The following is a 14850-nucleotide window of genomic DNA, read 5'->3' on the forward strand; positions in this document are numbered from 1 at the left end:
TGCTGACCGCTCAGAGCCTGGAGCCTGTTTCAGATTCTGTGTTTTCCTCTCTCTCTGCCCCTCCCCTGTTCATGCTCTGTCTCTCTCTGTCTCAAAAATAAATAAACGTTAAAAAAAATGTATTTCAGTTTTAAAAACAGCTATCTAGTATTTCATAATATGTATATATTAAACTGTATGTAATTATCCTCTATTGATGGGCATTTCCTGTTAGCATGTAGTAAAAACCATGCAGCAATGAACACTGCTGTGTAAATATCTGTATACCTGTGGAATTACAGGGTAACACAGATCTCTATTTGCGGAAAGCCCAGTTAGTCAGCATTTTGGAACACATTTAAATAGTGCTTCTTCTCCGCCGCCACCCCCTCCCCCCCCCCCCCCCCCCCCGCCCCGCCTTTTTAAGAAGAGGGGACGCGGGATAGGTTAGCGCAAGGTAAGCAGAGTAGTAAAATGCCTCGCTGGGGTGTTCGCGAAGTAACTCCTCTCACACACCGTTTTTTCTTCTCAAGATCAATCAGCATAGGACTTGGAAGAGGAGAGCGGCAAGAACTCTGATGGGGGGGTGGCGGTGGACAGGGAGGGCATTGGCAATTTGTGCTTCTTGTGAGAAGCACCTGGACAGCGACGTCCTCGAGGACCACGCCCTCCTGTTAAGCCACTAGTGCGTCAATTTTGCCCTTCTTAGGCTAGACTGATGGAGCAACTCCCCAGGTATTAAAAATGACCTGGAGACACCAGGGAGAAGTCAAAGGCACCGATGTGTCTTCAGATGTGAAGCGAACGGCGGTGAGGACCAAGTCCCGACCGCAGGACGCCTCGAGCATCGCCGCCGCAGCGGCCGCCTCCGGCCGCCGCGGACGACTCGCTTTCCCAGCAGTCCCCGCGGCCCATAGGGCCTTGAGCCGGGCCTGCCCTCGCGAGCGGGGGCGGGGCCGGGGCCGGAAGTCACGTGCCTCGACAGCCGCCCGGGTGAGGCTGCCTCGGTCGCCCAGTCTGTTTGGGGCTGTGACTGTGGGAGGCGCCGGGGTGATGGCGGTGGAGACTCTGTCCCCAGACTGGGAGTTCGACCGCGTTGACGACGGCTCACAGAGTAAGGGAGCGGCAGGGCAAGGGCTGCGGGTGGATGCTCGCCGGCCCGCCTCAGCCCCCCACCCGCGGCGCTCCTGCGGGAGGGCTCTGCGTCGTGGTCGCCGCGCAGCCGTCCAGTTCGGGACACTTGCTGCCCCTTGAAGTGTGAGAGGGACGCGCCCTCGGGCGTTACTTTCGGGGTTGGGGCTCCAGCGGCGGTGGGTCAGGCCGGCCGGGTCAGGGCTCAGCATCCGGGGCGGTGGCTCTCCCGAGGAGCCCGTGGTGCCCGGGGCAGCGGCGTCCCCTCTCCGCTACCCAGGGCCGGGCGGGGTGCGTCCAGGGAGGCCCAGCAGCCCGGGGAGCCGAGGCTGGCCCTGCCTGTGGCCTCTCGGGGCTTTCGCCACATGTGCGGAGTGTGCAGTTCTAGAACGGGCTGAGTGAGGTCCGGGTTCCTGTTTTCGCTTTCCTGTTTTTCTACTTTTCTTCCAATCAACTTTTGGAAGTTTGAGGATTTTTTCTGCATGTTCTGACAGCGTAGAAGACAGCGGAAAAGCACTCTTCACGCGGAAAAAATAAACGAGCGAGTGCCAGTTTACCTCCTTCCGTGCCTTTTATTTACAAGTAGCGTTTTTCAGAGATGTTCTGTAGCTTCCGTTGCACCTAGAAAGGTTGCAAAAATTAAGCAACTTATACTTCATAAAATCGAGTCGTTTCGTTTTTAACTTGAAAGCCCAACCCCCAAAACCAAAGGTAGAGACCAAATAATTATTTTAGTGAAACTCTACTTAAGATTAATTCAAATTGGTAATGCTTTTTATCTCTAGTGCTGTTAATCTGTTTAAGTGATATGAGAGATTGAGACCTCCCGCTTGTGAATTTGTTTCTTAATGCAGTTTTCCCAAAAGGTGAATGTAATTTTTATATATTTTTTTAACGTTTATTTATTTTTGAGACAGAGAGAGACAGAGCATGAATGGGGGAGGGTCAGAGAGAGGGAGACACAGAATCCGAAACAGGCTCCAGGCTCTGAGCTGTCAGCACAGAGCCCGACGCCGGGCTCGAACCCACGAAACCGCGAGATGGTGACGTGAGCCGAAGTTGGCCGCCTAACCGACTGAGCCACCCAGGCGCCCCTAATGTAATTTTTAAAAATTACACGTGAACCCTGCCTAACTTTACAAAGAAAAAAATCATGTGTAACAACTTACATGTAATTAAGTAAGAAGCATGAGCTCAATTCATAAATGGTTTGCAGTTTTTCACAAAACATTCCATAAGTTAGTAGTTCTTATGCAGCATAGAAAAAAATCGTGGTGGTAATGATGTCCTTCAACTTTTTTTGTGGCGAGGATTTTGTATTTACTGTTATAAAGTGAACTGCGCCTTGTCATGTATGAGGTTTTATGGACAGAGGTCCCTTACTCTAGTATCTTCAAAAAACTGTAATGAAAATATATTGCTAGGTTTGAAAATGGTTCAACTGAGAGTAGGATGATCCGATTCAGTCAACAGACATTTTCTGCATCCTAGGAACTGTATAAAGTATTAGGGCTACAGAGATTACACAAAGAATGTTGAGATGAGCATGTAAATACATTTTTGGATTTTACTCTTGAGGAATCGCCCTGGATTTCTTCAAATCTTTTTATCATAACTTTGTACTAATTTTACAACTATTGATTATTTTATCAGCAAGGAACTTTAATGTTATTGCAGGTTATCAGTTGCCCATTGCTTTGTGAATTCCCAGACTAACTGCCACCATGCTTTTCTGGCACTGTCATGAAGAACTCATTTGCTGGTTAAATGCATGTAATTGAGAATTAGGCATGTATTTGGGATTTCAAGAATCTCTCACAGTTTTTAAATTTATGAGTCATATCTAGATCGTCTTCTAAAATTGCCTAGGTTACTCCTGCAGTGAGATAGGAACCTCAGTGAATGGAACTGATCCACCTGATCTAGATCTCAGGCTCTGAGCATTAGTTGCAAAATAAGGGAGATTGGGGAGCTAGGTCTTTATCCTTAGAACATAATTTATCTTAGAGTTACTTTGCATTGCTAATTTGAGAGAAAAATTTTAGTTTTTTTAGAAGACAACGATTGAATAGTTATTCACATCAATAAAAGAAACAATTGGATTTGCTGTCTTTGGAATAATTAATTCTTATGTATAAGATAGAATATCTCCTTTTAGTATTAATTTTGATGACTAGACATACTTTTATTGTCCAGTTTATTCCACTGACCCCTTAGAGTCATCTATTGTGTAAATTATGTAAATATTACCACTATATTCTATACTCAGTGTTCTTCATTTGGCTTTTCCAACTCTATTATGATAGTGAAGTCATTAAAATATCTTGGTGAATTTTGGGCATTACAGAAATAACATGATAGAGCAGGTCTAAAACCGTTTTTAAAAACAATATTTAGATGTATTTAAAAATTTTTTTTTCATGTTTATTTTTGAGAGAGACAGAGTGTGAGCGGGGAAGGGGCGGAGACATGAAGACACAGAATCTGAAGCAGGCTTCAGGCCCTGAGCTGTCAGCACAGAGCCCCTTGTGGGGCTCAAGAACAAGAACTGTGAGATTGTGACCTGAGCCAAAGTTGAATGCTTAACCGACTGAGCCACCTAGGCACCCCTGGATGTATTTTTAGACAGTAGTTTACAGTATAGAGAATTAAAAATTACCTTTTTAAATTTTGCTTCTATGACAACAGAGATTTTTGCGCCGAATACAGGTCTTTATTTATTTTTTTTGCAAAAAAGTTATTTATGACTAAAACATAGGATCAAGATGTTGAGCTATTGAAGGCATTATTCACATTATTTATGGGGTAAATAGGACAATAAATTTTTCATAGTACTTTAAAGTTGTAGTTTAAATGTGGTATTGCTGTATAACATGCACTGCTTTTAAAATTACTATTTGGAAAAGATGAAAAGCTGAATTATTGTTTAATTTTGAAACTTTATTTTCAAGACGTCCAGACATTCCAAAGTAATACATTTAAAAATGCTTAGTAAGTACTTTGCTGTGACTTTTGAGATTATTTGAAGTAAATGTCCTGTAATTCATTACTTGTACTTCTTACATACTATTTTAAAATTTAAATTTAGAAATTCATGCTGAAGTCCAGCTTAAGAATTACGGGAAATTTCTTGAGGAGTATACATCTCAACTGAGAAGAATTGAGGATGCATTGGATGATTCAATTGGTGATGTTTGGGATTTCAATCTTGATCCAATAGCATTAAAGGTTTGATTTTGTTTTATTTTTAATTTATGTGTGTATTTTCAGGACATACTATATCTTGAAAACATAGTTTAAAAAAATGGAATATACAGTTGGCCCTTGAACGATTTGGGGGTTAAGGGCACTGACTTCCCATGTCATTGAAAATCTGCATATAACTTTTGACTCACCAAACTTCACCTCCTGTTGACCAGAAGCCTTACCAATAACATAAACAGTTCATTGACACATATTTTGTCTGACACATATTTTGACACAAATTATGTATTATACTCTTACAATAAGCTGGAGAAAAGAAAATGTTATTAAGAAAATCATGACGAAAAATACATTGACAGTACTGTACTGTGTTTATAAAAAAATGAATCCACATGTAAGTGGACTCACACAATTCAAACCTGTGTTGTTCAGAGTTCAACTGTATGTTTTTATTATTTGGAATCTAGAGAACTGAAACTTGGAGGAAAAATTGTTAATTTATTCATCTCTAAGCCATGCAGTTGGTTTTTTTTTTTTTTTAAATGAATGACACAAACCTCTTTGAGGTAGCCTTTGTTTTTCACCAAGAAAATGAAGAGGGTTGGCATAAAATATTCAAGCTTTATTTTTTCCTTATTGAGATTATTTTGTGTGCAGTGAAATACATAGATTTACAATATACTGTTCGGTGAATTTTGTCAAACATCCATATCCATGTAACTCATATTCTAATGAAAATATAGAAGATTTTCATCATTTCCCCTTATGCTATTTAGAGGATCTTAATGTGGGAGTACTGGCATTTTTGGTTTATTTTTTAAATTTTTTATTTAAATTCCAGTTAGTTAACATATAGTGTAATACTAGTTTTAGTAGAATTTAATTTGGGAGTAATTTCTTAATGCACAAAATAAGGCATTCCTGCTCTGTTCCATTTTCAGATCATTCTGTCTTGTTTTATCTTTGAAACTGTAATCGGTTACCACTTAATAATTAACATTTACTGAGCATTTATTATGTACTAGACACTGCCCTCAGTTACATATTGACTTTTTCAGTAACAGTTTTCTTGAAATTCACACATCTCACAATTTTTGGAATTCACATATCGTATAATTCGTTGTTTTTTTAGTGTATTCACAGAATCATGCAGGTATCACTAGACTCAATTTTAGAGCATTTTCAACACCCTCAAAAGAAATCCTATGTCCCTTAGCAGTCACTCCTGATCTAGTGTGGTGTTAGTGCTAAGTACAGGGTTCAATGCAAGTTTGAATAGAATAGATAGGGCTAGACTCAATTTGTGTATTCAAAATTTCAATTATTTTTTTCAAATTAAAAAGAAATGTTCTTTCCCTCCGTTACTGTAGCTTTTGCCTTATGAACAGTCTTCCCTTTTGGAACTCATAAAGACTGAAAACAAGGTACAGATTTCTAAACCTAAAAATCTTATTTTTCTGAAATGCTTAAGTTATCTGCTATAACTTATATTTTTTATGTTTTTACACATGAAACTAGGTCTTGAACAAAGTCATTACTGTTTATGCTGCACTTTGTTGTGAAATCAAGAAATTAAAGTATGAGGTAATTATTTGTACTCTTAAGATGTTAAAAACATGATATGAAAGCAAATATGTGCTTACATATACAGTGTATATAAAGATTTATTGCATGTTGAATTGTTTATTTAAAGTAATACTAATAGTGATTACCATTCACTGAGTGTGCTTTCTGTGTACCAGACACCATAGGAATCCTGTTCATACGTAGAATGAAAGGCAGATAGTATGAGGAATAGATGAGGAAACAGATGAGCTTAAAGAGGATGTCACTTGCCTAACATTTTACTAGTGGTAACTGTTTGAGTCTGGGTCTGCATACCTTCAGAGTCTGTGTTATCTGCCACATATACTAGCTTTCTAGATATAATTGACTTTTTAGCCTTTTTTTTTTTTTTTTTTAAAGTGAGCCCCATGCCCAGCATGGGGCTTGAAGTCACCACCCTGAGATTAAGAGTTGCATGCTGTACTGACTGATCCAGCCAGGCATCCCAAGATATAACTGATTAAAAAAAAAAAAAAAAGCTTTGGATTTTTAATATGCTTTGTATTACCTTACCCATGGGTCATTAGAACTCTGGTAGAAGTTGGTAAACTTCCTCTTTTTTTCTGTACCCTTTTGATACCATGCGGTTGCTTTCTCTTCTCATGAACTAGTGGGAGGATGTGGGACAATTAGAATGGTTAGAAAAGACAAAGGCAAGGGCAAAGAAATTAAGAGGTAACTTTGAGTATTAATGATATCTTTGGTAGTCTAAAGATAAATTGAATTTACCTGTTTTGTAAGCAGTTTTTGAATTTAGTGAATTTGTATGTGATGTAGTCCTCTGATTATTATTAAAAATGGGTAACTAAGAGAGCCTAGGAATTTAAAAACAAAATAGCAACCTTTAAAATTATTTTTTTTTTTAAACAGGCTGAAACTAAATTTTATAATGGTCTCTTGTTTTATGGAGAAGGAGGTAAGTTTTAAAATTTTACATCGTAATGTCATAATGCCTTTTTGACATTGAAATGAACAAAAAGTTGACAATTCTAGGACTACCATGATTATATAATGTATTAATGTGAGAAAAGAAATATTCAGATTTTTTGTTGGTTTATTTGTTTTCATAAGCAGATGGAAAAAGCCTGAGTGATGAAACAGCAGCAAATTCTCTAAAATCTATTTGTGATATTTTTATAACTTACAAAGCACCGTGGCTAGATAAGGATTTTCCTTGAATTCACTAAATAGTGTAACAGATGATTGTTTTAACTGAATCATTAATGATTGTCTCATTTTTCTTTTCAGTATAAACATTCTGTTTTCAATAGTATGCAGTTTAGAAGATATACTAATAAAAGTTGTATTTATTTTTCTTTTTGGGTCTTGACTAAGTTTAAACTAAAAAATTGAAATATGACTCTTTATGTTGCCCTTTAAAGCTACAGATTCCAGCATGGTGGAAGGTGATTGCCAAATTCAAATGGGAAGATTTATTTCATTTTTACAGGTAACTAGTTTTGACTTTTTGCTGTTTTTTTCTTTTTTTCTTAAAGTTTGGGTAGATTACACTCAAAAAAGAGTTCAAATGCTAAGAACGTGTACTGTGAGAGTAAGACACTTAGTTGGCATTGAATTATAGTTAAGAGGTCATAATTCCTGAAAGATTTTCATAGCATTTTATGGAAATTAGGTATCAAAGTAAGTTTGTTTGTTTCTTTCATAATTTCATTTGTAGACAATTTGTCACCATGCCTTTTAAAATAATTTAAACTTTGGGGTGCTTGGGTGTCTCAGTCGGTTGAACGTCTGACTTCGGCTCAGGTCATGATCTCGTGGTTTGTGAGTTCGAGCCCTGCATTGGGCTCTGTGCTGACAGCTCAGAGCCTGGAGCCTGCTTCGGATTCTGTGTCTCCCTCTCTCTCTGCCCCTCCCCTGCTTGCTCTCTGTCTCTGTCTCTCTCAAAAATAATAAACATTAAAAATAAATAAATAAAAGTTGGAGGGCTGAAAGAAAAGAAGGTGAGAAAGAATGACATCTTGCCATTTGTAGCAATGTGGATGGAACTAGAGTGTATTATGCTAAGCAAAATAAGAAAGACAGATATCATATGATTTCACTCATGTGGAATTTAAGAAACACAACAGATGAACATAGAGGAAGGGAAAGAAAAATAAGATAAAAACAGAGAGGGAGGCACCATAAGGGACTCTTAAATACGGAGAACATACTGAGGGTTGCTGGGGGTGAGGAGTTAAGTGGGTGATGGGCATTAAGGAGGGCACTTGTTGGAATGAGCACAGGGTGTCATATGTAAGAGATGATGGGTTCTACTCCTGAAGCCAGCACTACCCTGTATGTTGAGTAACTTGAAAGTACATTTAAAAAAGTGAAAAGAAGATAGGTCATCCAGAGAAAGCAGATACCACCTCTGCATCAAGGGAAAAAAGGGAAAGGGTTGGGGTTGCCAGAATCTGGGAGTTTGGAGCAGGAGCCCTGTGGAGTTAGTGCTCATATCTGTGAAGGAACCAGCGCTGCCTGGTGGGCTGGTACCTCTGAGACAGCAACATGGGGTTGGTTCTGTAGTGCTGAAAGAAGCTGAAGGCTGGAGCAAACTGCTGTTGATGGGGTGGACTGCTCTTGTCTGGGTTTTATTGATAAAATCAGCAAGAAGTAGGGGCGCCTGAGTGGCTCAGTTGGTTAAGCATCCAGCTCTTGATTTTGGCTCAGGTCACGATCTCATTGTGGTGAGATTGAGTCTCTCGTTGGGCTCAGCATGGAGCCTACTTGGGATTCTCTCTCATGCTCTCTCAAAATAAGTAACTTAAGAAAAAGCAAGAAATAGAAAGAATGTCCTTTTCCTGCCCTCTAGTGTCCTTTTAGTGCCACCTGTTGACAGAACCTAATGGGAAACCTGCTGGCAGGAGTCTAAGAAATGTAATTTGCAGGGTCCCCAGTGAATGTGTCAGTTTCTCTGTCTAGTTTTATCAAATTTCACATTTCTTATTTTCAGGATATTCTGTATGGTGCATACAAGTTTAAAATTGATTAAAATTAATCATTCTTTGTAAGTTGAATCTTTTATGTGGTAACCCTGTTTAACTATAATAATTACATATGTAATATATGATTGTATAAGTATGTGTTATAAACTATAGCTCTGATATACTAACAAACTCTATTTTGTCTGATATTATCACTGTCCCAGCTCTGTTTTAGTTAACATTTTCTTGATTTATTTTTTTATATTCTCTCAACCTTTCAGTATCGTTATGTTTGAGTTGTGATTCTTTAAAGTCACATGTATCTGGATTTTGCTTTATTACGTGATCTGAAAATCTGAAGATCTCTGTCTTTTAATTGGCTAATTCTATTTTATTTAAATAGTCTATTATTTAAATAGACTTGTTTCTTTTTCATTTTGTGCTATTTGTCTGAATTTTCTGTTCTTTGCTTTTATTGAACTTTTAGAAGTTTAATAAGAAAGGTAAAACTAGAGCTATTTAAATTTTTTTTTTTTTCAACGTTTATTTATTTTTGGGACAGAGAGAGACAGAGCATGAACGGGGGAGGGGCAGAGAGAGAGGGAGACACAGAATCGGAAACAGGCTCCAGGCTCTGAGCCATCAGCCCAGAGCCCGACGCGGGGCTTGAACTCACGGACTGCGAGATCGTGACCTGGCTGAAGTCAGACGCTTAACCGACTGCGCCACCCAGGCGCCCCTAAAAAAAATTTTTTTTGATGTTTATTTTTGAGAGAGAGAGAGAGAGAGAGAGAGATACAGAGTGCAAGCGGGGGAGGGGCAGAGAGGGAGACACAGAATGTGAAGCAGGCTCCAGGCTCTGAGCTGTCAGCACAGAGACCGACGCGTGGCTCGAACTCATGAACCATGAGATCATGACCTGAGCCAAAGTTGGACGCTTAACTGAGCCACATAGGCGCCCCTAAAACTAGAGCTATTTAAGTAAAATTGAAATGCATTATTTATTTTTGTTTTCAAACATTTAAAATTGTTTTTGGATCTCATTGACAGCTGCATAAAATTAAAATTTTAAACCTTCAACAAGTGTTTCATAAGCCCTAGCATATGTTAGAAACTGTTCTTGGTGCTGGGGATACAGCATTGCACAAAACCAACAGAAATTCCTGCCCTTGTAGAACTTAAAATTTAGCCACAGATTTAATCAGGCTTTAAATACTTTTGCATACCAGTTGTTTTTTTAGGTTTAAGCGTTGAGAGCTTCTGAAAAGAAATTTTCAGAAGGTATGGGACATGGTAGATGCAAATTAATTTTTTCATGACAAACATATGCCTGCAGTCAGTAGTATTTCCCTTTCTGTGTACCAGATCTGTTTATAGATGAGGTTAAGGGTCATAAGCATTTGAAATTATTTCAGAGTGACTTCTGGAGCGCCTTTCCCTCATTGTCCTACTTCCTAAATTGCCAGCTCTTGAGCTTCTTCGTTCAGGTGTTCATTTTTTTATTCACTTCACGGGACAGAACTTTATTGAGAAGCACTTGAGGGTTAGTCACCATGCTGGACAGTGGATACTTACAGAAGGAATAAGACAGTCTCTGTCATTTGAGAATTACATGAGTAACTAAAGCATAATATTTAAAATAAAAGTATGAATGAAATGCTGTGGGGACAAAGCAGTAGAAATGACTTTGGGATGCAGGAGAAGGGTTAAGGACTGCTTACTTGAAGGATGTTTGGAATTGTCTGTCTGCAGGTTAACTGGAAATTTTACTGGAAAACTGTTTTGTTTTTGTTTACCATTGTTACCATAAAATAGAGAAATGGTGACTTTTAAAAAGCAACTATGTAACATATACTCAACTTGTCATTTCAGGAACTATCTTGTTTTGTGACGAGGTGCTATGAAGTGGTGATGAATGTAGTCCATCAGTTGGCTGCCCTCTATATCAGTAACAAGTAATGGATTTTGTAAATATTTGTGCATTTATAATAGAGATGCAGGGAATGTTTTTCTAAAACTAGCCAGTTACCCGAAATAATTTTTCATTTGTTTACTTATTCTTTCATTCATTTATTCAGCATCTTTTGAAGATGCATGATGTTTCGAACAGTACTTGATGTGTATAATAGGTTAATAAGACAATTTCTACCATGGTAAATGATGTTATCTCTCTGAATAAGAATGTTGACAGAATAAACTTAAATTTGGTTATATAGAAAAGGCTAATATGGAATTAGAGCTCGTACCAAATTCTCTCCCATTATTTCTCCTTTACATTGTTTCCTGGCTTATTAGAATCACATGGGACGTTTCTACAACTGCAGAATCTGGCGGAGTGGTGCCAGGGAATCTACACTGAGAAAGATTTTGGTTTTACTCAGTTGATCTTGCAAGTTTGAGAACCACGGTTCTAAATCAAGAAGAATAATCGAATTTTCATAGAGCCCTTACTGTTCTTAGTACTACAGAGTAATATCTCACATTTGATTAATTCTTTATACTTAAAAACTTTCCCATTTGCTATTTAATTATAATCTTACAGGAACTTTGTTTAGGTATATGACAAAGGGTTCTCAATTATGAGAAGTAACTGAGACCCAGAGGAATTCTGTAAGATTCCATAGCAATTTAGATGCTGTTCTTTTGATCACCAGGTCCATTCATGGTTGTTCTTAGTATACCAGAATGCATCTTAACTGTTGCTATGAACTGGAAGACTGTGTTAACTGTTTCTCATTCTCATGTTTTTCTCTGCAGTTAGGTGTTTACTTTATGTTCTGTTCTTTCACTGAAGCTGTCCTCAGGGCAGGGGGGAATGAGAGCATGAGAGCATGACTACACATCTGCAGTATCTGATGTGTAATTCAAAGAGAACTCCCCACCACCATGCCCCTGTCCAAAAGAGATGAAATTTATTTGTATTCTGAATTTAATTTTTAAAATATCCTGTGGAATATCTGTATGTGCTTTGATGTATAAATACTGTCTTAAATTATTTACTGTTGAGTAGGAGATGTCTAGGAAGTAAAATTTGAATTATCCTGGGGCTTTTGACTTTGGCATGTTGTTTGTATGCATTGTTTTTCAGTAGGAATGAGAACTCAGAAATAAACCTGACTAGTTTCCAAATGCCAGTTTGGGTAAGATAACGAAGATTCTGGTTGGGAATTGAAAAATTCTAATAGTTTAGAAAGAAATGAATATCAGTTTCACTATTTCTCCACCTCCATCCCAAACTTGATCCTTCAGGTTTAAAGGCTAGGGTTATTCATGGGTCACATATGGTCATTTCCCTACTCGTCGAGTTTAGGTATAGACAAGGATAACCCTGACTCTGTATACATGTTCGTTCTCTTCTTAGAAAAGTGGAGTGTGGCCCCATAAGTTATAGTGACTATAGCTGAAATAAAGCTAAATACATGTTAAAAGTCCAAGAGCTTCTGCTATGTGTTTTTCTTTAAAACAAAAAAGTTTTTTTTTTTAATTGGATGCTATTTTATTACAGGATTGCACCCAAAATTATAGAGACAACTGGAGTTCATTTTCAGGTAAAAGTCATTTAACTTGATCTGTAAAACTGTAATTTTTACTATATTTTACTGTGGAGTTTGTGTGATGGGGGAGTACAACAATTATAGCAAGACTCTTCAGAAAAAAAAATTTTTTTTGCTTCTTTTTAATTTGTGAAGTTGATGAGGCATTATTGACCCACTAGCAGTATAATTCTTAGTTTTTCCCAGTAGTGGCCCAATGCAGATTCTCTAAGTGGTCTCTTTGGAGAGTGAAATAATTCTGCAATATCCCAGTTAAGGATGAAATAGTGGGCAAAGCGTTTCTCTAAGGTTTACTGTTCCATCTGAGGATTAATAGTTTCATCTGTACGTTAATAAACTGATTTACCCACTGCTTTAATTCAGTAATTCGCCCAGTGTGTTTAACTTTAAAAATCCATAGGAAGCTTAACTTCTAACTAGTGATTAAATGGTAATCATTAAAGGTTTTTTGACAGACTATGTATGAGCACTTGGGAGAGCTGCTAACAGTTTTGCTTACCTTGGATGAGATTATTGATAATCATGTCACATTGAAAGAGCACTGGACTATGTACAAAAGGTGAGCCAATTAAATGTTTGAAATATTCTCTTTATATAGTTAATGTGTTAGTAAAAAAGAAACAAATGTAAATGATGCAGCTCTTTTAAAAGACCTGAAGACCTATATTTAGAAGGATCTCCTGTCACATGTTTCTATGAATACAGTAACCATTTTTTTTTTTTTTTCAACGTTTATTTATTTTTGGGACAGAGAGAGACAGAGCATGAACGGGGGAGGGGCAGAGAGAGAGGGAGACACAGAATTGGAAACAGGCTCCAGGCTCTGAGCCATCAGCCCAGAGCCTGACGCGGGGCTCGAACTCACGGACCGCGAGATCGTGACCTGGCTGAAGTCGGACGCTCAACCGACTGCGCCACCCAGGCGCCCCAGTAACCATTTTTTTAATTAATAATTTATTTACTTTTTAATTTACATCCAAGTTAGCATATGGTGCAACAATGATTTCAGGAGTAGATTCCTTAATTCCCCTTACCCGTTTAGCCTATCCCCCCTCCCATAACCCCTCCAGTAACCCTCAGTTTGTTCTCCATATTTATGAGTCTCTTCTGTTTTGTCTCCCCTGTTTTTATATTATTTTTGTTTCCCTTCCCTTATGTTCATCTGTTTTGTCTCTTAAAGTCCTCATATGAGTGAAGTCATATGCTATTTGTCTTTCTCTGACTAATTTTGCTTAGCATAATACCCTCTAGTTCCATCCATGTAGTTGCAAATGGCAAGATTTCATTCTTTTTGATTGCTGAGTAATACTCCATTGTGCGTGCGTGTGTGTGTGTGTGTGTGTGTGTATACATATATATACACACACACATATATATACACACAGATATATATATATATATGTATATATATGTGTATATGTACGTGTATACATATATATATACACGTATATACGTACGTATATATATACATCTGCTTTATCCACATCTTTATCCACATCTTTATCCATTCATCTGTCGAAGGACATTTGGGCTCTTTCCAGACTTTGGCTATTGTTGATAGTGCTGCTATAAACATTGGGGTGCATGTGCCCCTTCGAAACTGCATACCTGTATCCTTTGGATAGATATCTAGTAGTGCAATTGCTGGTCGTAGGGTAGTTCTGTTTTTAATTTTTTTGAGAAACCTCCATACTATTTTCCAGAGTGGTTGCACCAGCTTGCATTCCCACCAACAATGCAAAATAGATCCTCTTTCTCCACATCCTCGCCGACATCTGTTATTGCCTGAGTTGTTAATGTTAGCCATTCTGACATACAGTAACCATTTTTAAATTTCAGATGGGCTTGTTTGAGAGTATGGTATACTTATATAAAGCATCCTAATACTTAAAGTATATTAGAATGTTAATTTGACTACCTTAGAACTCAGAGTTATTTTTTTCTTGGGTTCTGTTCAAGTGACAGTTGTTTTCCTGAACTTGGTTTTATTTCATTGTATATTCTTAAGACTTCTTTAAGTCCAGGGATTTTATTTAGTTCATCTGGTATCTAGAGAGTACCAGACACCTGAATTTAGGATGATATAAAAAAGGCATGATTAGAAAATTAAATATATTAGCATTGTTTTTGTTCAGGTTTTCAAATGTGTAGAGCCAAACAAGCAATCAATACAAATGTAAAATTTTGATTTCTTGGAAATTTTTCAATTGAAGAATTATTAGTAAAATTGAAGGTCTTTCTCCTAATCTTCCACAAGGTTACTGAAATCTGTCCATCACAATCCTTCAAAATTTGGAATTCAGGAAGAAAAGCTAAAGCCGTTTGAAAAGTTTTTGCTGAAGCTAGAAGGGCAGTTACTTGATGGAATGATATTTCAGGTATGACAGCTCTATCAGGCTATACTAAATGGGCTTGTATTAGTTGATCCAGCTCAGAACTCTGTATGACACTTT

At 37.8% G+C, this 14850-nt stretch overlaps 1 protein-coding gene across 2 annotated transcripts in view; it reads left to right on the top strand.

Annotated features, from left to right (window-relative positions):
* Window positions 1-951: 951 nt before the first annotated feature.
* Window positions 952-14850, top strand: part of WASHC4 (WASH complex subunit 4) — a 60627-nt gene continuing 46728 nt past the window's right edge. Inside the window, exons 1-10 of one of the 2 annotated variants that reach the window (XM_045467301.1) lie at window positions 952-1093; window positions 4199-4338; window positions 5685-5738; window positions 5833-5898; window positions 6790-6835; window positions 7302-7369; window positions 10716-10798; window positions 12349-12391; window positions 12853-12956; window positions 14655-14775. In XM_045467301.1, coding sequence (XP_045323257.1) covers window positions 1033-1093; window positions 4199-4338; window positions 5685-5738; window positions 5833-5898; window positions 6790-6835; window positions 7302-7369; window positions 10716-10798; window positions 12349-12391; window positions 12853-12956; window positions 14655-14775 — 786 coding nt within the window. In that variant the 5' untranslated portion in view covers window positions 952-1032. The remainder of the gene's footprint in view (window positions 1094-4198; window positions 4339-5684; window positions 5739-5832; window positions 5899-6789; window positions 6836-7301; window positions 7370-10715; window positions 10799-12348; window positions 12392-12852; window positions 12957-14654; window positions 14776-14850) is intronic. The other variant, XM_045467302.1, reaches the window with a different exon arrangement.

The sequence above is a fragment of the Leopardus geoffroyi genome, chromosome B4 (assembly GCF_018350155.1).
Source record: "Leopardus geoffroyi isolate Oge1 chromosome B4, O.geoffroyi_Oge1_pat1.0, whole genome shotgun sequence".
NCBI classification, from domain to species: domain Eukaryota; kingdom Metazoa; phylum Chordata; class Mammalia; order Carnivora; family Felidae; genus Leopardus; species Leopardus geoffroyi.